Source organism: Podarcis pityusensis, assembly GCF_964106645.2.
Source record: "Podarcis pityusensis genome assembly, chromosome: 2".
Classification (NCBI taxonomy): Eukaryota; Metazoa; Chordata; class Lepidosauria; order Squamata; family Lacertidae; genus Podarcis; species Podarcis pityusensis.
The window spans coordinates 110,035,364-110,060,135 of NC_138029.1; the positions used below are offsets into that span (position 1 = coordinate 110,035,364).

Genomic DNA, 24,772 nt, shown 5'->3' on the forward strand with positions numbered 1-24,772 from the left:
TAGGGGCGGTGCTCGGGCTCCCGCCCACAACCACTCCCCTCTCTTCCAGGGAGGAGAGTTTTTGGGAGCTGCCCATAGTGGCTGGGGAAACCCAGACAGATGGGCGAGATATAAATAAATTATTATTATTATTATTATTATTATTATTATTATCATTATTATTATTTAGCAAATAATCTGTAGGAAAATGAGAAACTGAAGCGGACAAATTTGCTTCTGTAGAATGAGAAAAACTCCTGATGGATCTAGGGTCAGCCTTAGCATTAGGGCAGAGAAAGACTATTGCCTTAGAAGGCTGATGCTGGAGTGATGGGGAGTTTCAGCAAGTGTGCGCACGCACGCGCACACACATGCACACACCACTCCTCCTGGAAACCATGGAAAAGATGGGCAAATCTGTCCATTTCAGTTTCTCATTTCTTCCCTTCTTAAATTCAGTTCTCCACATTTCCACATCAGTTGGTCATTTTCTAAAAGAAGATCCTCGTGAAAATTCACGGGCATTTTAGTGTGAATGTCCCTCCTAATATATACATTTTTATGCAATTTTGCCCAATACTCATATCATATCTCTGCAAACTAATTTCCCCTAATATAACACATTTTTTATGTCATTTTCTCCAATATATGCCTTTCTACGCACACTTTACCCTAGTAATATGTGTTTTGGTAAACATTGCTTGACTGGAAAATTGCATTGCAAAATTCAGAGAATTGCACATTTTGAAGGATGTCTGTGCTTTGGTTGGTATGTTGCAACAGAAAGTGTGAATTAGGTAAACTTGCCTTTCAATGCAAACTAAATGGAATTTCCCCCTCATCCCTGTCAGCATTCCCCTCAGTAGGAGATTAGGGCTGTATGTGCCACAAGTTATGCAAACCAGGAAGCTAGGCGCTGCCCTCAAATTGCCAGTGTTGAAAGTAGTGGTCATTGAATTATGGAGCAGTCGATTTCTTGTCCAGATAAGTCTTGCGTGCTTCATTTAAGTTTTATTCATCAGTTCTTCCCATCCCAATGTGTGATAAAAGCACTTTAAAAACTACGTGAACATTTGCATTATATTTGAAACAGTTTCCCTCCCACGAAATGTGCATTTTGTACATGCTTTGTGCATTTTATGCATGTTTTGACTTAGCATATCTACCTTATATGCATTTTGTTATGTTTTTGCACTGAGATCCGGATCATAGTATTTAGTGTGCTGTCGAAAACCAAATGATACCTATGTTCCATTTCCAGAATGTGCAAATTACATCAGCTCGATTAAAAGAATGCAGACTGAGCAAACATTTCAAGGATCTTTATTAGGAATAAGTTGTTGGCAAAGCATTAAAATCCTATAAATGAGATGGAGGCAAAGGGGGTGACCCATCTAACCTCGATTAGAACAAGGCTCACACCATTCCCTTCAGTTTTTCTGCCACTCAAGCAGTCAGTATCTATTTATACTTAGTGTGTGAAGAGGCTATCCAAAATTCACAGGCCAGTCTCACTGGCCATCCTACCTAGGGAATGTGTGGTTGGCACCGTTCCAGATCCCCATTCTTCTTGAAGAAACCCAAGTACAGTGGTACCTCAGGTTACATACGCTTCAGGTTGCATACACTTCAGGTTACAGACTCTGCTAACCCAGAAAAATTGCTTCAGGTTAAGAACTTTGCTTCAGGATGAGAACAGAAATCATGCTCCGGCGGCGCAGCAGCAGCGGGAGGCCCCATTAGCTAAAGTGGTCTTCAGGTTAAGAACAGACCTCCGGAACGAATTAAGTACTTAACCTGAGGTACCACTGTATTCTGGAGATACCAAATGCCTGAAGAGGGTTTACATTTTTATTCGATTCATATCACAGTAATTTATTCCCTCGTTCAGGTTTATTGCAATGCATGGCTATGCTGCCGTATGTTTTGTACATGACTTCAGATCCCTCAGAGTTTGGCCTAGCTAAACAGTTCCTGAGGCATGGTTTTCGCCATCTCGGGCCTCATTCTTCACATCTTTCTCCTGAACAGGTGGTATACAACCTTCTTCAGATTTCCCTGCAAAAGGAAAAATAAACAATGGTTGGGGGAAATAATTGATCAACAGAAGATCAAACTCCTTTTGCAGGCGATCTGATTAGTCTCCCAGTTTTTGTTTTCCATCAAAAGCAGGCCAAAATCCTTCCACCCTGGATTCTTATGGTACTCCTCATGCCCCATTGAAGATGGGGTCCTAAGCTGCTTCACAGGAAGTTCTCTGAGGCATCCAAGGGGAGCAAGTATTCCCTTCCCCAGCTCACATTTTTGAAAATGCTTTATCGCAGTGGCTTCTGCAGTGAGGCCAGCAAGGCTCCAGCCATCATGTCTCCTGTACCAGAATGCTGCGCGGACTAAAAATAAATTTTAAAAAATGAAAAAGGAGGATGGGGGACACATGGCCCTCCAGATGTTGTTGGCCTGTAATGCTCAACCTTGACCACTAACCACTATGGATGAACAGATCTGCCCATTTTGGTTCTCCCAGCTTCTCATTTCTCTGTTATTATGATTCAGTTCTCCACATTTCTCCAGCAATTGGCAATTAAAAAAAACAAAACTCATGAAATGTTGGGTTGCAGATGACATAACTATTCATGTGGTGGCTCTTATTTTAATGTTTGATAAAGCCTGGAAAAGCCAGAGGATAAGTTAGTAAGGGAGTGGGGAGGAGAGTAGGGACCCTGGAGCACTGAGGGGACAAGACAGCTGTGGGGAGTTTGGGGAGGACCTCTGATAAGAGAAAAATGCCCCCTTTTAATAAAATCCCTTCTCCATATTTTCATCTAGCAATTGCACTACTAAGAGCTGTAGGTTCCCAATCCAGAGCTGGGTATCCCCCCTTTCCGAAGAGAGCCCTGAACTCACTTCCTTCTATTTCATTTGCTAGATGAGTGGCCAGGAAAGCACATCGTGGACCAGGTGGCGTCCATTTGTCCTGGGCTGCCTCTGTGGTAATGTGGAAGAAGTTCTGCTCTGTAGCATTGTAGACCGGCCACTGTTCCTCATTCGGCGCAGATCCGGTGGGATTCCTGTAGAAGCAACAAAGAAATCAGAGCTTTATTACAGCCTCAGACTGATTTCAGGGTGAGGATCCAATGCTTGAAGAAGACAGAGCTGACATAAAAGTCAGAAGCAAGTAGTCATCCCTAGAACATTTTCAGTTCTGAAAACCACAGATCTTCATTTATTTTTAAAAGCATAGTAAAAGGCATGTTGGCATATGTGGGCAGGCATACTTAGTCCTTGGCACAGAAAGGTGAATACCTTACCCGCTTCTGGCAAACTCCGCCCAGTATCGCATCACTCGCCGGCTCAATTCCACCTCCGCCTCCGATGGGTCTTTCCGCAATGATGCTGCCAAGTTTCCAAACAAGTAGGGGATCTCTGCTCCATGGGGGGTCCCTATCCACTCTGGCCAAGGAAAGCCAGAACTGCGGTGGCTGAAGTAGAAAGCATAAACTGGGCTCCCAACCTCCCTGGCCTTTGCAGCAAACTCCATCATTGGGCAGAAAAAGGGATAATCTCCCAAATACTGAATCAAGGCCAAACGGTACCGCTCGGGCCCTTGAAAGTATTCAGCATATTTGAGGGCTATAGCCCTTGCAACCTCTTCTGTTTTCAGAGTTTCCAGCACCCCCTCAAGGAGCTGCTCCCAGGTCAGGATCCCATCATTGACTTCAGCACTAGGAAGCATAAGGTATGCCAGGAATGAGTCTTCATTAGCCATGACACCAGTGAGAATAGGTTTGCCTTGAATGCCTCTCTCCAGGAGCTTTCTGGGCTCATTGGTGAGAAATTCACCATCCATTGTTACTGAACTGATACCACAGAGTTCAGAAAGTGCATGGCTCTCAATTTCCTTTCCCTGTAGGCAGCTGACCATTGCACTGTGGTTAGTTTTAGGACACCCCATGACCTGACTCAACATCGCTGATTCTCTTTCAGCCTTTTCAGGATTCCTCCAAATCCGGCGGGCAGTGGGAACTCCACTATGAAGCACACCACGGGCAACAAGGGGTTGGCTTGCCGGTGAAAGCAGGTGGAAACCAACTGAGACTGCTCCAGAACCGAGGCCAAGGAGAGTCAACTGAGCTGGATCCCCGCCAAAGACAGCTGCATTCTCACTCACCCACTTCAGAGCCAGATGTTGGTCCCACAATGCAACATTTCCTGGGGCAGCTGGCGGCAAGTACAGGTAACCTAACATTCCTCCACGGTAATTCATGGAGGCCACAATGACATTCTCTGTAGCAGCTAGTAAGCCTCCATTTAAGACATCTGCTGAGGCTGAGTTCATGCTAAAACCCCCACCATAGATCCATAGGAGGATGGGCACTGGTGTGACTGGTCGTGGATGGGGCACCCAGATGTTGAGGAAGAGGCAGTCCTCTGAAAGTGGTGTGTTTGGAGTCCATATGGGTCGATCAGGGAAGGAATCGTTATTAAACTGAAGGCAAGAGTTGCCAAAGGTGGTGGCCTCCAAGACCTGGCTCCATGGCTGATGTGGAACCGGCTTCTGGAAACGCAGTTTGCCTATGGGGGGCTCAGCATAGGGGATGCCCAGGTAGGCGGTCACAGAGCCAGGGCCAGCTGGGAGCCGTTTGCCTCTAATAGGACCGCTGCTGGTGACCACCACAGTATCATCTTCAGAGGCAGAGCTGGAAGCCAGGAGGAAGAGGAGGAGGCACAAGGAGGAGGGTGAAGTCCGGAAACAAGGCATAGCGGCTGCAGCTGAATGAATCAGAAATAGGAGAGGCATGGGGCAGCAGCATAGGAAGGGGGACGGGGGGGGCAGGCCACCCCAGGTGCCATTACGGAGGGTGGTGACAAATTATCAAGGAACAATTACTGCCCTACTAGGGCGGTTCATAAAAAACTTTTTTTAAAAAAATGCCTGCTCCAAAGGTCTTATCTTACTACACTAGGGATTATATAGCTATACAGTGGTACCTTGGGTTACATACGCTTCAGGTTACATACGCTTCAGGTTACAGACTCCGCTCACGCAGAAATAGTACCTTGGGTAAGAACTTTGCTGCAGGATGAGAACAGAAATTGTGCTCTGGCAGCACGGCAGCAGCAGGAGGCCCCATTAGCTAAAGTGGTGCTTCAGGTTAAGAACAGTTTCAGGTTAAGAACGGACCTCCGGAACAAATTAAGTTCTTAACCCGAGGTACCACTGTATATGAAATTTCATGCATATCAGTTAATATCTTGACCCTCCTCCACAAAAATAGCTGTTTACTCAGCCGTTTTCCTATGTAGTGAAGGCTGAAATTTCAATTCAGTGGAGCAGGGTCAAGATATTAACTGATATTCATGAAATTTCAGATATAGCTATACAATCCCTAGTAAGATCATATATATATAAGTAAGATAAGACCTTTGGAGCAGGCATTTTTTTAAAGAAAAAAGGTTTTTTTATGAACCGCCCTACTGCCCTAACCTCTGCCGGGCTTCCCGGGTCCCGGAAAGTCGGCCTATGTGAAGAAAATGAGACTAGGCTGAGTAGATTAGGCCTTGCCTTGCCTTCACCCCGCCTCCTGCATGCAGCCGATTGGCCAGCTGGGTTGGGGGCGGGGCGAAGGCAAGGCAAGGCCGAATCTACTCAGCCTAGTCTCATTTTCTTCACATAGGCCGACTTTCTGGGCTGCTGGGAAAGCCTGCCAAGGCCGCTGCCTGTCCTGCGCACCCCCTTCAGGCCCCAATCCCCCTCTGAAAAGCCTCTGCTTCCCCCAAAAGCGGAGCTTTTGGGACAGTGGCAGTGCCACCGCCCAGTTTTGCCCATGCGTGGCACCAGGAGGAGGAGCTCAATGCCGCCCTGAGCACTCAGCAGGGCAGCCTCCCCTTTGCCCCCAATCTTCCCTGCATGAAGCTAGGACCCCCCAAAAGCAGTTGTGTAATTAAAAGAAGATGAGAAAAATCAGCAAAGCAATTCTGTGGCTAACTGACCAATTCCTTTAAATAGGGTCTACTAATGAAGTTCACACTTTTGACAAGCTGTCTGATGCTTTTGCAGAAAAATATTCCTAGACACAAGACTTTTATTTTTTAAGCCCTTTCGGACTCCCATGTCAAGGCTAAGTACAGCAAACTGTACATTCCCACCCCCTCTCCCCAAGGCTGGGTTGTTTACTTCTGTGTGCTTGTGTATCTGTGTCTCCCTCGTATCTATTAGGGACTCTCCTTTCTTTGATATCTATGCTACTGATTACTTCTGCCGTTCCAATTTTAGAGAAAGTGTTTAAGTAAAAAAGGATCTGTACGATAGAATAACAGCGGTAACAATACATTGAAGACAAGTAAATATTTTGGGGAGGGTGGTCCCAGAGCCCTAGCACCACCATCCCAAAGAGGATAAAATGGGTGGACTTTGGTACTCTTTTGTCCTCCCTATCTGAGCTGGCTCCCTGCCTGTTGCGTTAAATGCAGGGAAACCCGTGTGGGGTTCCTCTCTGTGTAAAGTCTTCAAGCTGTGCCTGCGCGTGCCTGACTAATCTGCCCCATTGTCAAAATGTATCTTTTCCCCCACCTCCAGTCTCCGTTGTTGCATGTCCTGGCTGAGGGGAAAAACAGAAGAAGGATGGCCATCGGTCAGGGGTGGTCTAGTTGAAATTCCTGCATTGCCCCAGGGGTTTGGCTAAATGACCTTCAGGGGTTCCTTCCAACTCTACAGTTCTCTGGTGCAGGCTTGTGCAGAGTTTTAGGCACAAGTTGGATGCAAGGGGTGCATAGGATTGCAGCCCATCTTATGCACCGTGGGCTCGGGAATAAGTCCCACTGATCATGATGAGACTAGATTGCTGCTGTGCAGTCCTGTTTCTTAAATAAATGTTTTCCTTTTCGGATAATACAGAGCATGGTGAAATCACAATAAATAAAACCTCCCCTTCAGTAGTTTCAAGCACTACTACAGGTTCCACATAATATCTGTACTGCATTGTTTACTGTGACAGGACCTGCACTTTGGAACTCCCCGCCTATTGCAACAAAGCACGTGCCTTTGCGAGACTCTTTTCGGGCACCTGCTAAAAGAATTCTTCTTTAGGCAAGCATACCTAGATGCTTAGGAAGTTGAAGTAATTTCAATCTTAATATTTTAGCTTTTGTATGTTTTAAAGTAGGATTGTTAAATTTTCTTGATTCTACTGCTTGTGGTTTTTTTGGTTTTTGTTTTGGAAAACCACTTTGCAGGTTTTTAAAAATATTTTTTATTAAATAAATAAACAATAAATATAAATAAAATAACACAAGCCATCTCTTGATCATGCACATCTATCCTAACAGCTACACCCTAAATGGAGAAATTGAAGAGAGTCCCCTTCTTGTTCAAATCTGCTGGGGCATCCACACCCCGTTACTCAAAGCATCGCCAAACTGTACTATTGGTGAAGCTTCTCCACAACTACTGCTGTACGGTTGGGCAGAAGGGGTTATCATTCAAATCTCCAAAGACCTCCAAACCTCCCACAAAAAGGGGTATGTGTGGGTAGGTGGGTATATATATATATATATATATATATATATATATATATACTGACACTGCTAGAACTCAAGTTTCTGATTTCCATTCCTATGGCAGATCTTCTACCTATTCTCCCTTTCTCATTCATTTTTTAGAGGCACTCTGATTTGTGGTCTAGAGTTGCTGTGGTTCCAGTGTTTGGTAATTTTCTGAGTCATCCCCCATGGCCAGCTCACATCACATTTCTGTTCCTTACAGACTCACCCTGATGGCGTTCTCCTGCTCCTCAGTATCCTCTGCAGCTCACTCTGAAGAGGAAATTTAGGTACTGCTGAGGATCCAGAGACTCTTATGAAAAACACCTGGGCGTGGGAGCATCTGCCCATCTGTACGTAAGCAAAAGTCAATGACCAACTGGCTTTGCTCACCCAGTGGGAGGAGGCTACACCTTGGCAGCATCCGAATGTATGTCAGGGGTCAGAGAGGCCTTGCTTTTACATAAATTGGGAGAAGGTGCGGGGGGGGGGAGACAACGGGCTGCCTCCAAAATAAGTCATATTCAGAGGAGATCCACTACAATTAAAGGACATTACTATGATAGGACCATTGATTTGCGTGTGTCCACTCTGAGTAGAACTTAAAAGGATTCAGCCCAAAGTTATTGCCATCCTCCTGTCCTTTGGCAACGGAGTAATACCAATGTCCACAAATACAACCAAACAGTTGCCTGGCTCTCAGAACAAGATGCAGTGCTTAAGTGAAAACCAGTGTGGTGTAGTGGTTAAGAGCGGTAGTCTCGTAATCTGGGGAACTGGGTTCGTGTCTCCGCTCCACCACATGCAGCTGCTGGGTGACCTTGGGCTAGTCACACTTCTCTGAAGTCTCTCAGCCTCACTGACCTCACAGAGTGTTTGCTGTGAGGGAGGAAGGGAAAGGAGAATGTTAGCTGCTTTGAGACTCCTGAAGGGGAGTGAAAGGCGGGATATCAAATCCAAACTCTTCTTCTTCTTCTTCTTCTTCTTCTTCTTCTTCTTCTTCTTCTTCTTCTTCTTCTGTCAGCACAAAGGGCTTGTCATGGGCCAGGAGTCGGCTTCACCTGCTGAGCAGCAGCCTGAAGGAGCAGAAGGCAGAGTGACTCCAACTGCTGCTGATCAACCTTCTTGCTCGTGAGGAGAACCAGATGGCTCCAGCCTCAGTCAGTTGCTAGAAACAACATCTATCTTTCCTGGCCAGACCTTGCTGCTTTTTGCTTCTTGTGACCCTGGACTCTCAGCTTCCTTGATCCTCTGGACTGTTTGACTATGTGAACTGAGATCCTCCTGACTTTAGGACTGGGGTGAACTTTGCGTACAGACTCTGCCTCCAGGCAAATACCCACCCACCCTGAGACTTGACTGGTTGGCTGGCCACTCCTGCCACTGAGCTCTGCCATGGTTGGACAGCATGGGACTTGATTTGTTTACAAGAAACACATATAACAAGGGCACATAGGAAGTTACTGATTAATAAAAGATTAGGACAGGAGTTTGTTTCATCTGACAAAGTAAAAAAAAGAGGAGTTGTGATATATGCAAAGGAGAGACTATCACCGAAATTTATCTTTAAAGACGACCAAGGAAGATTTTTGGCAATTGAAATTCAAGTACAAGGAGAGAAATTTTTGATTGTAGGAATCTATGCACCGAATGAGGGGAAATCTGAATTCTATAAAAAGTTGCATCAGATTTTACTGGATTATTTGGACTACAATTTGATCTTGATGGGGGATATGAATGGAGTAGTATCTACAAATATGGACAAGGCACAAAGACAGGTAGTTACCAAGGATGGTAGATTACCGAAAACATTCTTTGAGATGACAGACAACATGGACTTAGTGGACATTTGGAGAGTAAAGAACCCCCTGGGAAGAGAGGGAACCTTCTTTTCTGAAGCCAAGATGACATGGACTAGAATTGACCAAATATGGATAACTAGAGGAATGGCACCAAAGATAAAGAAAGTAGAAATCTGCCCAAAAACCTGCTCTGACCATAACGCCGTAAGGATGGAGATGAAACAAACAACAACCGGATCCTTCAGATGGAGGATGAATGACACCTGATTTAGAGATGAAGAAGTGTACAAAAAGGCCCAAAAAACCTTGAGGGACTACTTTGAAATAAACATGAATACCAACGTAGAAAAAAGAGTAATCTGGGACGCAAGCAAAGCTGTTATGAGAGGGTTTCTGATACAACAGAATGCAATAAAGAAGAGAAGTCAAAATGAGAAGAAAGATAAAATTTTGGAGAAAATAAAAGAAGGGGAGAAGAAATTGAGAGCAAAACCAAAGTCCCAGGAGATTTTGAGAGAAATAAAATTGGATCAAGTACAATATATGGAAATGATGAATCAGGAAATAGAATGGAAAATTAAATAAATGAGACAAAAAACATTTGAATCAGCTAACAAATGTGGGAAATTGTTGGCCTGGCAAATGAAAAAAAGACAAAAATTAAATACTATTACAAACCTAGAAGTGGAAGGAAAGAGTATACATAACCCAATTGAGATTAGAAATTGCTTCCAGAGCTACTTTAAACAATTATATACACAAGGGCCACAGAAAGAAATGGACATAGACCAATTTTTGAAGACAAATGGATTACAAAAAATCTCTCAAGAAAGTAAATTAATGTTGAACTATAAAATATCTGAACAGGAAGTAGAAGGTGCCATACAAAATATGCAACTGGGCAAATCTCCAGGACCGGATGGGCTGACTTCTAGATACTACAGATCTTTGAAAGAGTGGTTACTGCAACCTTTGAAGGAAGTCTGCAATGAAATATTGGAAGGGAAAAGGGCGCCAGAGTCGTGGAAAGAGGCATATATTACACTTATACCGAAAACAGAGACTGAAAAGACCCAGCTTAAGAACTACCGCCCTATATCGTTACTTAATGTGGATTACAAAATTTTTGCAGATATTTTGGCCAAGAGATTGAAAAAAGTATTGATGGTAGAGATCCATAAAGATCAAGCGGGCTTTCTCCCGGGAAGACACTTGTCTGACAATTTGAGGAATATAATTGATATCTTGGAAAAATTAGAAGTGAATATAAACACTAAAGCAGTTTTGATATTTGTGGACGTGGAGAAAGCTTTTGATAATATCTCTTGGAGTTTTATGAAGAAGAACCTACATGGGATGGGGGTAGGCCAAGGTTTTGAAAATGGTATAGGTGCAATATATTCTGAACAAAAGACTAAATTAATTGTAAATAATGTGGTCACGGAAGAATTTAAGATAGAAAAAGGAACACGACAGGGGTGCCCAATCTCCCCACTGCTTTTTATATCGGTCCTGGAGGTTTTGCTAAACATGATTAGAAGGGACCGGTTGGTTAAAGGTATACAGGTCGGAGCCAAACAGTACAAACTGAGAGCATTTGCAGATGACTTAGTATTGACGTTACAGGAGCCAGAATCTAGTACCAAAAGAGTTTTAGAATTAATTCAAGAATTTGGTCAAGTGGCAGGTTTTAAATTGAACAAGTTAAAAACTAAGGTTTTAGAGAAAATTTTAACACCGATTGAAAGAGATAGGTTTCAGAATGAGACAGGATTGACGGTGGTAAAGAAAGTGAAATATTTGGGAATTAATATGACAGCCAAAAATGGGAACTTATTTAAAGATAATTATGAAAAATATTGGACGGAAGTGAAAAAAGATTTAGAAATCTGGTCAAATTTGAAGCTTTCACTGTTGGGTCGTATTGCTGTGATAAAAATGAATGTATTGCCTAGAATGCTGTTTTTGTTTCAAACATTGCAAATTGTGGACAAGATGGACTGTTTCAAGAAGTGGCAGAGAGAGATTTCTAGATTTGTCTGGCAGGGCAAGAAGCCCAGAATAAAATTTAAGATATTAACTGATGCAAAGGAAAGGGGTGGATTTGCCCTGCCAGACTTTAAACTTTACTATGAATCAGCAGCTTTTTGCTGGTTGAAAGAATGGCTACTTCTTGAAAACACAGACATTTTGGATTTAGAAGGTTTTAACAACGTATTTGGATGGCATGCATATTTATGGTATGATAAGGTCAAAGCACACAAAGCATTCAAAAATCATATTGTCAGGAAAGCATTGTTTAATGTCTGGATAAGATATAAAGATTTATTGGAAAATAAAACCCCAAGGTGGCTGTCACCAATGGAAACAAAAGCTCTGAAAAGGCTCAATATGGAGGCCAAATGGAAAAAGGTATGAAAAAAGGTTTATAAATGGGTAAAAGTTTAATGGTAAGGATTTGCTGAACTAACAAACTGAACTGGAATACAAAAAAGGGAGGTATGAGGAGGTCCGGGGAAATAAGTGTAAGGAAGATATGCTATGGAAAATTAATGTGTTTTTAACTGTTTTTATTTTGTTTGTTTCTTTCTATTTTTCATTGCTTTGTTATATCTTAATAAGGGTTTTTTTTATTCTTCTTGCTGTATTTTGTATTTTTCTGTATTTTTATTTTTTGTTTTTGTGTAATCCTTGTATTTTTTTGAAATTTTAATAAATACCATTTTTTTTATAAAAAAAAAAGCATGGGACTACAAGAGGGCTTGGCTCATAGGGGTTATTCTTCTTATACAGTGGTACCTCGGGTTAAGTACTTAATTCGTTCCGGAGCTCCACACTTAACCTGAAACTGTACTTAACCTGAAGCACCACTTTAGGTAGCACCACACCGCTGGAGCACGATTTCTGTTCTCATCCTGAAGCAAAGTTCTTAACCCGAGGTACTATTTCTGGGTTAGCGGAGTCTGTAACCTGAAGCATATGTAACCTGAAGCGTATGTAACCTGAGGTACCACTGTATTGTCTTCTGGATAGGAACCACAACAACCCCTCATTTAAGAAACCTGGAACTCCATTTTGGATTTTTAAGTAGCAGCTTTTGAACAATACGTGTTGGGTGTAGTGAAGGGTTAACCTTCTGTGTCTCGAGGCTGAGAGGAGGCGCTTACAAGGGAAGTAAGCCAGGACGTGACGAAAGCAGCTTGGAATGCTGTGAGCTGAGTGAAAAGTGAAAGCAGCTTTGCTACGCAGCTGCACACTGAGAGAGAAGGACGCAGAGAAAAATGCAGCTTGAATCAGATGGAATTTCTTGCTTGTAAATATGCTACTTTTGAGCAAATAAAGTGCTACTAGGACAGAAGAAACGTGTGGGACTTCTTTTACTGCCCTTTCAACAAGGACGCTGTGCAATTCTGCTAATTGCTTTACGACCTGCAGAGGCGTGCAGGGGAAGCGTGCCGGACGCCGAACAATAAAGCAATAAATCTACCTAACATGGTTATGGGTCAACGTGAAGCGTGTGAGAAAGGGCTTTGAAGGTTTATTTGCTGATCGTCAGCTTGATCGACTGCCAAGCAAGACTTCAAAGGGCAGATCGGAGGAGGCTGGTGGAGAGGGAGCTGAGAGCCACGTCATCCGGAGTTCCCAGTTTGGCTGAGTGAGTGAGTACCCTTTGGAAAAAGCCAACAGAAGGGAGGCAATGGCTCAGCCCTGTGAACATGGCTTTGAGCTTAAACTGCCATGTCAGAAACTGACTAGCCAAAATTGGCTGCAGTGGAGCTTTCAAGTGGAGCTTTTGCTGGTGGGGGAGCAGCTGTGGAATGTAATTCACCCCCCACAGAATGCAGCTGGGAAAGTAGAGGCTACGAGGGCTGCAGAGCAAAGTGAAGTTGAGAAGCGTGTGCTTGCTTTTTTGGCAGAAAGTGTGGATGCTCATCTGGTGCCTGTTGTCCTGGGTGCAAGAAAGCCAGAGGCCGCTTGGCTAGCACTCCAAGAAGCTTGTGGAGCTGGAGTGGGAAGCAAGGGCCGAGAAGTGGCTGCATCCGAAAGGGAGAGGCAAGATGGCGCCGGCCACATTCTTGAGAGCCGATACACAGCTGGGAGGAGCTGTGAGCCCCCACAGGGGGGCAAAGGGACTGTTGCTGTTGCTGTTGCTGTTAATGCTGCTTGTGCTTTTGCTGAGCCTGGGAGCTGTGTGGATGCTGCAACGTGTCTGTGTGAGGAGCCTGGAGAGAGGCCAAGTGTTGGGAGCCCTTCACCCATCAGAGGGGGTGCAGGAAAACGTCCTGGAGACCCCGTGAGCAGTGGGGGGGGCAGTGAGCAGTGAAAGCTCAGAGACGCCTCTTTCTCCAAAAGCTGCCAAGAGTTGTTTACGTCGTGAGTCGGAGCCTGGGAAGCTGAAAAGAGCTAGAGGCTTCAAGGTCAGCCACCTGCAGCAAGTAGAGATAAGAGCTTCAGAGTTGTGTGGGAACGCCGAGACAAGTCCAGTCTCCATGGCAACTGAGAGAGTTGCATCTACGGAAGCTGTGAAGGTCGTGGGCAAGTCTTCCTGCCGGGGGGAGTCTGTTGCCGTGACAACCAGAGAGGACATCTGCAGAAGCCCCAAGGAGGGGGGTAGTGAGGAGATTGTTGCCCTGGCGACCCAGAAATGTAAACAACAAGACTTTCTCACTGTAATAATAGACTCTGGTGCCTCAAATTCGTTGGTGCCATCTCCTGATCTTTTGAGGAATTGCAGGACAGTAAAAACTGAGAAGTATGTTACGTTTGCAGATGGGAGCAGGAAAAGGCTAACAGAGACAGGACTGTTCTTCTGTCCTTTCCTTAAGCATGAAGTCAAAGCTTATGCAGTGCCCGGTTTAACTAACTGTTTGTTAAGTGTGCATGATCTACTGATCGATGGTTTTCAAATTTCTTTTGCAGGTGACAAATGTGAATTCTCCAAGGATGGGAAACACGTGTACACAGTGCAGTCTAAAGATAATTTGTTTGCTGTAAATGTGCCTTTTTCCACAGGAGAAGATGACACCGAAGATGCGAAGGGCCAATGTGTGAATGTAGCACCCCACAATGGTTGTTCACATATTTGGCACCGACGCGTCGCCCATTTGAATTGGAAATATCTCCAGAAAGCACCAGAGCTGACACAAGGGTGCAAATTTAATGTTTGTGACAAATTTCTAGATTGCAATGCATGTAAACAGGCAAAAGTTGTGACATGCTCATATCCAAAATCAGAGAGGCAGACCACACAACCCTTTGAATTAATTCATGCAGATTTGTGTGGACCCATGTCTGTTGAGTCACTGGGAGGTTCGAAGTATTCTCTGCTTTTGATTGATGATTTTTCGAGGTCTGCTTGGACCTTCTCTCTGAAAACGAAAGGGGAGGCGGCTAAAATGATCAGGGATTGGATCACCGCAGTTGAGGTAACCTTTTCCACCAAAGTTCGTGGTTTTCAAAGTGACAGAGGTGCTGAATTCACTGGTTCTGCTTTACAGGATTTCTTTAGGGAGAAGGGGATTAGCCACAGACTGACCAATCCTTACTCTCTGCAACAGAATGGGCTGGCAGAGAGAAAGAATAGGACGGTGCAGGAAGCTGTGTCTGCGATCCTGTGGGACGCAGGGCTACCCCAGAAATATTGGTCTGAGGCCTGGCGCTATGTGGTCCATACGGAGAATAGAGTGTACAACTCTAGTGTAGGAAATACACCGTATTTCTTACTTCATGGAAGGAAGCCCAAGGTACACTACCTTCGTGTGTTTGGTTGTGAGGCTTGGGTGCTTATTCCAAAGGCTCTACGCAAAAAAGGTGAGCCAAGATCTAAAAGAATGATCTTTGTAGGGTATGAGCCTGGCTCAAAGGCCTGGCGGTTTGCGTACCCAAGTGGAGACCAGTCTAGGTTGGTTATTAGCAATAGCGCTGAGTTCTGTGAGCAAGCCGGTTGGAAGCGTCTGCATGCTAATCCAGACGTGCTTCCACAGCAGTTCTATGACTCAGACGTTGAGGAGGAAGAGGAACTTGTTGCTGGGGACCACGGTCCAGAGCGACAGAGTCCAAGGCAGGGACAACTCAGGATCCCTCAGAGGGGGGAACCTAGAACACCTCCTCAGGCAAGTGTTAAGTTTGAGCCAAAGAGTGAGCCTTCTTCACCTGCTGGACCAGCTGTAAGGCCCAAGAGGCGCAGCAGGTCAGAGGGGGAAGACACTGAAGTTGAGGATGATTTAGCTGGACCCAGTGAAGCGGCAGGGTCACCAGGATTCACACTGAGGAGATCAGCGAGGACAAGGAGGCCTCCTGATCGGTACGACGCTTCAGGCGTCTGGGTAGGTTCTGCAAGATGTGAAGCTGAATCCTTCGAGGATATTCAGAGTTTACCTGAGGAAGAAGCAGGCAAGTGGCACAGGGCAATGGACAAAGAGATGAAGTCCATGAAAGATCTAGGTGTGTTCTCACTCACAGAGTTGCCACCAGGCAAGCAGGCTGTGAGTTCCAGGTGGGTTTACCGCTTGAAACCCACTGGTGCAGGAGAGCCGCAGTATAAAGCCAGGTTAGTTGCTCGATGATTTACTCAGAGGAAGGGAATACACTTCACGGAGGTGTATTCGCCAACATCACGAGCGGAGACTCTGAGAACGCTTTTAGCTTGTGCAGCACAGAGAGGCTGGAAAGTAAACCACTTTGATGTGGATGTTGCCTACCTTAACTCAGATCTCCAGGAGGAGCTGTACATGATTCCTCCTCCAGGGTTTGAGAACTTAAGGCAGGATGTTGTGTGGAGATTGCACAAATCCATCTATGGATTACGTCAATCTGCTAGAAACTGGAACATGTGCCTGAATGAAGCCTTAGAAGAGCTAGGTTTCAGGAGAAGTGTTGCTGATAGTTGCTTTTATTTGAGAGGTTCAGGAGCAACACAAGAGTGTTTGCTGATTTTTGTTGATGACGTGCTTTTCTTCTCAGAAACAGATGAACAGGCGGAGAAGTTTGCCAAAGAGCTAGGTAAACGGTTCAAGCTTAAACAGCTTGGTGCTGTCAAAACCTATCTAGGTGTCAATGTTGAGCGTGCACAGGATGGAAGTTTTTTGCTCAGCCAGAGAGGTAAAATTGAGCAATTGCTTCAGAAAATGAGGATGAGTGATTGTGCAGGAGTGGGAAGTCCTATGGAGACTAGTTTTGTGAAGGACAGCCAGCAAGTAGAACGCGCTGCGTTCGAAAATACTGAAGTGTTTCAGTCAGCCCTAGGGAGTTTGTTGTACTTGTCCCAGTGGAGCAGACCTGATATAGCGTTTGCTGTCAATCTGCTCAGCAGGGAGGCATCAAACCCTAGTGTGCAAGCCTGGAATGGCATCAAGAGAGTTCTGAGGTATTTGCAGGAGACCAAAGACTTTTGTCTTAGGTTGCCAGCACAAGGAGAAGTCAAACTGACTTGCTATGTGGACTCGGATTGGGCTAATCTTGAGGATCACAAGTCTGTGTCTGGCCTAGTGGTGAAGTTTGGGAACTCAGTAGTTGGATGGAGGTCCAAGAAGCAAAGTCTTATAGCGCTCTCATCCACTGAGGCTGAGTTTAGTGCTCTTTCAGAGATGTGCAGAGAAGTAGAGTTCTATGCTTGTTTAGTGCAGGAACTCTGCGAAGTGGATTGTCTGCCGATACGTGTTTTCGAGGACAATCAACCATGCCTGCGTTTGGCAGAGTCAGGTCAGTTCAAGGCCAGAACTAAACACCTAGACATTCGCTTTCGGAATGTGTGCCAGAGTGTTCAGGAGGGATTAGTTGCGCTGAAGTATTGTCCCTCTGCCAAGAACCTAGCTGATGGGTTCACGAAGCCACTCACCTTCCAAAGACATGGGGAGTTTTGTGAAGGTCTGGGTTTGGGACGACCAAGGGTCGATTCTCCCCTCAGGCGCGAGACAAGAGGGGGTGTTGGGTGTAGTGAAGGGTTAACCTTCTGTGTCTCGAGGCTGAGAGGAGGCGCTTACAAGGGAAGTAAGCCAGGACGTGACGAAAGCAGCTTGGAATGCTGTGAGCTGAGTGAAAAGTGAAAGCAGCTTTGCTACGCAGCTGCACACTGAGAGAGAAGGACGCAGAGAAAAATGCAGCTTGAATCAGATGGAATTTCTTGCTTGTAAATATGCTACTTTTGAGCAAATAAAGTGCTACTAGGACAGAAGAAACGTGTGGGACTTCTTTTACTGCCCTTTCAACACGGACGCTGTGCAATTCTGCTAATTGCTTTACGACCTGCAGAGGCGTGCAGGGGAAGCGTGCCGGACGCCGAACAATAAAGCAATAAATCTACCTAACAATACGCACCCATTCCTAAGATATCATTGCAGGCAATGATATTTATTCATATATCCTAAAAGCACCACTGTCTCCGCTGTCCATCATTCCAAGGAAACTGAATCCTGCATAAGCACTGCGATCCTGTTGGCATGCAACTCTTTCCAACGTGTCAATGTTTGAGGCATGCTGGGTTCAAACCTAGTTTTATCCCTACTTTTTTTTCCTGAGCTTTATGCTTCCACCACTCTATGAGGTTTATTCTTTTCTATACAGATTTACAACTATACCTGTAATGAATCCCAGTTTTCTCCCTCTGGTTGTACAAAGCCAGGGCTGAAGATCCTGTGGCCCTCCATCTATTGTTCAGCTGCAACTCCCACCAGAAGAGAATGGGTAGAGATAATAGCAAATGTAGTCCAACAAGATAGGAACGTCTACTGGGTCTCTGTTCCAGCATAAGCACTGGGTAGCCTGGTTCTACTGATACACTGGTTAACCAGTAGGTCACTTACATGGAGGTGAAGGAGACTCACTATGATTTCTTTAATTTTAATGCTGCTGAGAAAACATTTCAATTTTAAAAAAGAATGTGGCTGGTAAACTCTTTCCAGGCTATTTAAAATATGGATTATGTAAGTTAAGTTGCATGGCATCAATTCCAATCTGTTACCCCAAAGGATGTGGACAGGCTGCTTGGACAAGTGAAACCAACCACTTGTCTCCTTGATCCTTCCTCATCCTGGCTTATAAAAGCTAGCCGGGAAGGGCTGGGCGATGGGCTTCGCGGGGTGGTGAATGCTTCTCTCTGCGAGGGAGCCTTCCCAGACCCACTGAAAGAGGCAGTTCTCAAACTGCTTCTTAAAAAACCATCTTTAGCTGTGGCAGTATGGCCAACTATCACCCAGTCTCAAATCTTCCATTCTTGGGCAAGGGGATTGAGCGAGTGGTTGCTGAACAACTCCAGGCTCACCTTGAAGAAGCAGACCATTTGGATCCCTTCCAGTCGGGATTCAGGCCTCATCATGGGACTGAAACTGCCTTGGTCGCACTGGTCGATGATCTCCGGGGAGCTAGGGACAAAGGTGAGAGCTGTTTTCTAGTTCCGCTGGATCTCTCAGCGGCGTTTGATACCATTGACCATAACATCCTTCTGGACTGTCTAGAGGAGCTGAGGCCACTGTTATACAGTGGTTCCGCTCCTTCCTCCTGGGCCGTGTTCAGAAAGTGGGAGGGGTGAGTGTTCAGACCCCTGTGAGGTGCCTCAGGGTTCTGTCCTTTCCCCATGCTTTTCAACATCTACATGCAGCCGCTGAGAGAGATCATCAGGGGGTTTGGACTGGGTGTCCATCAGTATGCGGATGATACGCAGCTCTACCTCTCTTTCAAATCAGAACCAGTGAAGGCGGTGAAGGTCCTGTGTGAGTGTCTAGAGGCGGTTGGAGGATGGATGGCAGCTAACAGATTGAGGCTGAATCCTGACAAGACAGAAGTACTGGTTTTGGAGGACAGGAGGCGGGCAGGTGTGGAGGACTCCCTGGTCCTGAACGGAGTAACTGTGCCCCTTAAGGATCAGGTGTACAGCCTGGGAGTCATTTTGGACTCACAGCTGTCCATGGAGGCGCGGGTTAATTCTGTATCCAGGGCAGCTGTCTACCAACTCCACCTGGTACGCAAGCTGAGACCCTACCTGCCCGTAGATTGTCTCGCCAGAGTGGTGCATGCTCTAGTTATCTCCCGCTTGGACTAGTGCAATGCGCTCTATGTGGGGCTATCTTTGAAGGTAACCCAGAAACTACAACTAATCCAGAATGCAGCAGCTAGACTGGTGACTGGGAGCAGCCGCCAAGACCACATAACACCAGTCTTGAAAGACCTACATTGGCTCCCAGTACGTTTCCGAGCACAATTCAAAGTGTTGGTGCTGATCTTTAAAGCCCTAAACGGCCTCGGTCCAGTATATCTGAAGGAGCGTCTCCACCCCCATCATTCTGCCCAGACACTAAGGTCCAGCGCCAAGTGCCTTCTGGCAGTTCCTTCACTGCGAGAAGCCAAGTTACAGGGAACCAAGCAGAGGGCCTTCTCAGTAGTGGCACCCGTCCTGTGGAACGCCCTCCCACCAGATGTCAAAGAGAACAAGAACTACCAGACTTTTAAAAGACATCTGAAGGCAGCCCTGCTTAGGGGAGCTTTTAATGTTTGATGCATTACTGTATTTTAATATTTTCTTGGAAGCTGCCCAGAGTGGCTGGGGAAGCCCAGCCAGATGGGTGGGGTATAAATAATTTATTGTTGTTGTTATTATTATTATTATTATTATTATTATTATTATTATTATTAAATGGGGTGGTTAATTAGAGGCCAAAGGAACAGTAATGGCAAAGTGAGTGTGTCACACAATAGCATTTGGCTCAGCTGCCAAATATTTTACACTCCCAGAACATCTGGGAACCTCACTTCTTGGAAAGACCTGCATAGATTTAGCTATCATTCCTGTCATTCCTTTTAACAACAACAACAACAACAACAAAACACCAAACACTTGCATTATTTTCGAACATATATATTTCCTCACAAAGTCTGCCTTTATCTACACATTTCAACTAAGCACATCCCTTTTTAATATGCATTTTGGTATGTATCTGAGCTGAAACCCAGTATGCAATATTTAGTGAACTGTGAAAACCAAAGTCTGCCTGTGTTCTGATCTGCATATTTCTTTCAGGACGGACACATTTACATTTGTTCAATGAAAAATTCAGACGGAACAAAAGCTTCAAGGATCCCTAATCTTGATATCTTCTTGTGGTGGTTGGAAAATCCTATGAATGTGAACGATGACAAAGGGGTAATCCAGCTGCCCTCTGAGAGAACGAGGCTGTACTCACTTCATTCCTTTCAGTTTCAGTCCCACTCAAGCACTCGCTACCTGTTTATACTGAACGTTTGAAGAGCCTCTCTAGAATGCACAGGCTAGGCCTTGCTGCCTAGAGGATACATGACTGACATCAGCATAAAGGAGTCCTATAGGCCATATGGAAGTGAGAGCTGGACCATAAAGAAGGCTGATCGCTGAAGAATTGATGCTTTTGAATTATGGTGCTGGAGGAGACTCTTGAGAGTCCCATGGACTGCAAGAAGATCAAACCTCTCCATTCTTAAGGAAATCAGCCCTGAGTGCTCACTGGAAGGACAGATCGTGAAGGTGAGGCTCCAATACTTTGGCCACCTCATGAGAAGAGAAGACTCCCAGGAAAAGACCCTGATGTTGGGAAAGATGGGGGGCACAAGGAGAAGAGGAAGACAGAGGACAAGATGGTTGGACAGTGTTCTCGAAGCTACCAGCATGAGTTTGACCAAACTGCGGGAGGCAGTGGAAGACAGAAGTGCCTGGCGTGCTCTGGTCCATGGGGTCACGAAGAGTCGGACACGACTAAACGACTAAACGACGACAACAACATAGGCCATCTGTCATGGATGCTTTAGCTGAGACTCCTGCATTCCAGAGGTTGGACTAGATGACCCTTGGGCCCCTCCCAACTCTGATTCTATTATTCTATGCAGGTGGCTCCCTCCTTGGGGATGGAAACCCTAAATGAGCCCATGTCTTCTGTAGATCCCATTCATGCACTCAGTTGCCCAGAGTACCAAATGCCTGAGCAGGATTTACATTTTCATCAACTGCCTATCAAACCATTTGTTTTTTTCTTCAGTCAGTTTTGTCCCAATGAACAGCTGCGTTGTGAATAGTTGTGTTAAGGAGCAGGCCTAGCTGAAACTGTTTCTAAGGCATGATTTTTCCCATTTCAGAGCTTCCCGTTTCACTTGCTGCAAGATATTTCCTGTTCTGCCTTTCTAGGTTTCTGTCGCACTGTTCACATCTTTCTCCAAAGTAGATGAAGCAGGAACTTCTGGAGATTTTTCTGCGAAAGACAAAGGTGGGACAGAGGGGGAAAACTGATAAGCAGAAAGTTAAACAACTATCAATGCAGGTGATTGCTCAGTCTCCTGACTTGTTTTTTAAGCAAAAGCAGAATACACCTCCCCACATTTTTACGGTACCCTTCATGCCCCACTGAAGATGGGGTATTAGCTGCTTCAGGGGCAAAGCTCTCAGAGGTGGCTGAGGGGAACAGGTGTTCCTTTCCCCCCTCACTTTACCAATTTATTTAAAAAAAAAAAAAAAACCATTGCCGCTACTCCTACAATGACAACAACAAGGTTTCCTTTTCCACAGCATGCAGCCATCATGCCTCCTGTACCAGAATGCTGTGGGAACTGATGAGGCCTTTTTTAAAAAGCAGAGGATGGGGAACCTGTGGCCCTCCAGATGTTGTTGACCTTTGGTGATCATCCCTGACCAGTAGCCAATAAAGATAGACAGATCTGCCAATTTTGGTTCTCCCAGTTTCTCATTTCTTCATTCTTAAATTCAGTTCCGCACATTCCTGCAGCTGCCGGCAATTTAGGTGGACAAGGACTCATGAAAATATGTGTGGAAGATAATTTATCTATTCGTGTCGTTTTGTTAGGTTGTTTAATGTTCTTGCTGTTTTAATATGTTTCATTAGGCCAGTTGCCTGGGAAAACAAGGGAAAGAATTGAATTGTAAGCAAGTGAATGCTGAGGGTTTGGGGCAGCCTTGGCACCTGTTGCTAAGGGATTTGGGGTGTTGGGAGAATGACCTTTGGAGGGTGGTTAAGCCAGTGAGGGAAGAGGAGAAGAGGAACCTTGGAGTACTGAGGGAACAATACTGCTGTGGGGAGTTTGTGGAGAACCTTTGATAAAAGAAAACCGCCCTCAATTTCTTGAAGTGGCCATGAGGAGAACTGAACAGGACCGTGATGTGAGAAAGAACAGCTAGATGATGATTCGCTTTCAGCACTGGTGCCTGATATGCTGAGGCAACTCTTTCTTAGAGAGGGACATATTTGGGCCTTGTTCTAGAACATTCTGGGCTCACAGAAGATAGCACTGGTTTCAAATTTCGGAGGGCCCTTGAACAAAGCACACATCATGAGGCCCCTTCTCTTACCGAGTCAACTGCCACTCTGGCATTATCACTGGCTGGTATTATTCACCTTTCTCCTCATTGCTACCACCGGCTTGTTTGCCAGATGGAGAGGCAAGCAGACAGGGACATCCACTGCTTTGCCTTTTCACCCACCCACCCCTTGTCTGAGCCAGGGTGACAGGCAGGTGTACAAGCAGGTTGCAACGGTAAAGAAGAGAAGCAGGTGGGAACGGATCCTGTCCATGGTCCCTCTCCTGGGGTGTGGGCCCATAACATATGCCCCACAATGCCACCTCTTTGTGCAGCCCTCACAGAAGTGTTGCCTACTCTCAGTGATATCCCTTCTCCTAGTGGTTGCACTGGGGGCATGGTTCTGATCACGCCAAGGCCACGGGTCTCATTCCCTCACGAGCCATCTGCCTATTCCTGTACTGCAGGGGCTTGCACTAAATGATCCTTGGGGTTTGTTCCAACTCTACAATTCTCTGATTCTGTTCTGTGATTCTAATCCAGAGCTGGGAACTGCATATGGTTCCTTTCCTAAAAGGGCCCTAATCACACCTGTTTGTGTGGCCTTAGAATGCAAGGAGCTCAGGAAATCGCATTGTGGGCTAGGTGACATCTGTTTGAGCTGGGCTGCCACATCTGTGCCAATGTAGAAGAACTTCTGCTCTGCGGCGTTGTAGACAGGCCACTGTGCCTCATCTCTCATGGACCCAGTGGGATTCCTGTAGAGGAAACAAAGAAATCAGAGCCATATCTCAGCCTGAGGTTGGTTTGCAAGGTGAAGCTTCCAGTGTTGTATAATGCAAACACAGCTGCGTTCTCACTCACCCACTTCAGAGCCAGATGTTGGTCCCACAAGCCAACGTTTCCTGGGGCATCTGGCGGCATGTACAGGAAACCTAGGGTCCCCACGCGGTAATTCATGGAGGCCACAATGACATTCTCTGTAGCTGCTAACAAGGCCCCATTGTACATATCCAAAGAGGCTGTGCCAGTGATAAAACCCCCGCCATAGATCCAAAGGAGGATGGGCACTGGTGTGACTGGCCGTGGGTGGGGCACCCAGATGTTGAGGAAGAGGCAGTCCTCTGAAAGTGATGTGTTAGCAGCAAATAGCTCTGCAAATGGCATTTTTTCAATGTTTACCTGAAGGCAAGAGTTGCCAAAGGTGGTGGCCTCCAAGACCTGGCTCCACGGCTGATGTGGAACCGGCTTCTGGAAACGCAGTTTGCCTATGGGGGGCTCAGCATAGGGGATGCCCAGGTAGGCGGTCACAGAGCCAGAGCCAGCCGGGAGTCTTTTGCCTCTAATAGGACCGCTGCTGGTGACCACCACAGTATCATCTTCAGAGGCAGAGCTGGAAGCCAGGAGGAAGAGGAGGAGGCAGAAGGAGGAGGGTGAAGTCCGGAAACAACACATAGCGGCTGGTGCTGAACGAATCAGAAATAAGGGTGGGGTGGGAAACATTAAAATATGGGACATTTGAATAATGCAACCAAGCCTGAATACAAGAAGAAACCCAAATGGAAGGGTCAGTATCAAACATATCTGCTTTTTGTATGTCCCTTCCTACAAAAGAACATATACCACAATAAAAACTCTTTAAGGTACCAGGGGACACTGTCCAGTATTTTGATGGTTTTTTGTCCCTGTACCGTCCTAAGCATATATAGTTATTTATTCCTATTTTATTTAACAGAAGTTTTGGTTCCTCTAAATTATGAATGCAACAGGTAACTGGGTATATCACATCTCTCGATCATGTACATCTGTCCTAACAGCTACAGTACACCATAAATGGAGACATTGAGAAGTATCTTCACCTTGCTCAAATCTCCTGGGGAATCAACACCTGGATACTCAAAGCATCTCCAAACTGTACTTTAGCTATTCCACAAATAAGGTTTCTCCAGATCTATTGTTGTACAGTTTGACAGAAGGGGTTATCATTGAAATCGCCAAAGACAAACCCAACCCCCCAAAAGGTAAAAACAGCAACAACATTGACACTGCTAGAACTCAAGTTTCTGATTTCCTTTCCTATGGCAGATCATTTACCTGTTCTACAGAGAACATTTCCCCATTCTCATCCATTTTAAGAGACACTCTGATTTGTGATCTAGAGTTGCTGTGGTTCCAGTTTTTC

General features: G+C 45.4%; 1 protein-coding gene and 1 long non-coding RNA gene across 2 annotated transcripts; both read right to left on the bottom strand.

Moving 5' to 3' along the window:
* Positions 1–1,853: 1,853 nt before the first annotated feature.
* LOC308465118 (cholinesterase-like) lies at positions 1,854–24,056 on the bottom strand. Its single transcript, XM_080984961.1, has 5 exons — positions 23,437–24,056; positions 5,465–5,498; positions 3,288–4,749; positions 2,884–3,047; positions 1,854–2,037 (listed from the first exon to the last, which is right to left on the bottom strand). The coding sequence occupies exons 1-5, from the start codon at positions 24,043–24,045 to the stop codon at positions 1,943–1,945; spliced, it is 2,364 nt and encodes a 787-aa protein (XP_080841087.1). The 5' UTR covers positions 24,046–24,056; the 3' UTR covers positions 1,854–1,942.
* LOC308470160 lies at positions 20,154–23,426 on the bottom strand. The gene is made up of 2 exons (XR_013982203.1): positions 23,182–23,426; positions 20,154–21,529 (listed from the first exon to the last, which is right to left on the bottom strand). It is a non-coding gene; the product is annotated as an uncharacterized lncRNA (long non-coding RNA).
* Positions 24,057–24,772: the final 716 nt, after the last annotated feature.

Excerpts from the sequence above, each read along its gene's own strand:
- LOC308465118 (XM_080984961.1), bottom strand. The coding sequence starts at position 24,045 with ATGTGTTGTTTCCGGACTTCACCCTCCTCCTTCTGCCTCCTCCTCTTC. Across the intron at positions 4,750-5,464 it reads ACCCGGGAAGCCCGGCAGAG|CTGCAGCCGCTATGCCTTGT; the intron begins GTTAGGGCAGTA and ends TGATTCATTCAG. Across the intron at positions 2,038-2,883 it reads AGCAAATGAAATAGAAGGAA|GGAAATCTGAAGAAGGTTGT; the intron begins GTGAGTTCAGGG and ends TTCCTTTTGCAG.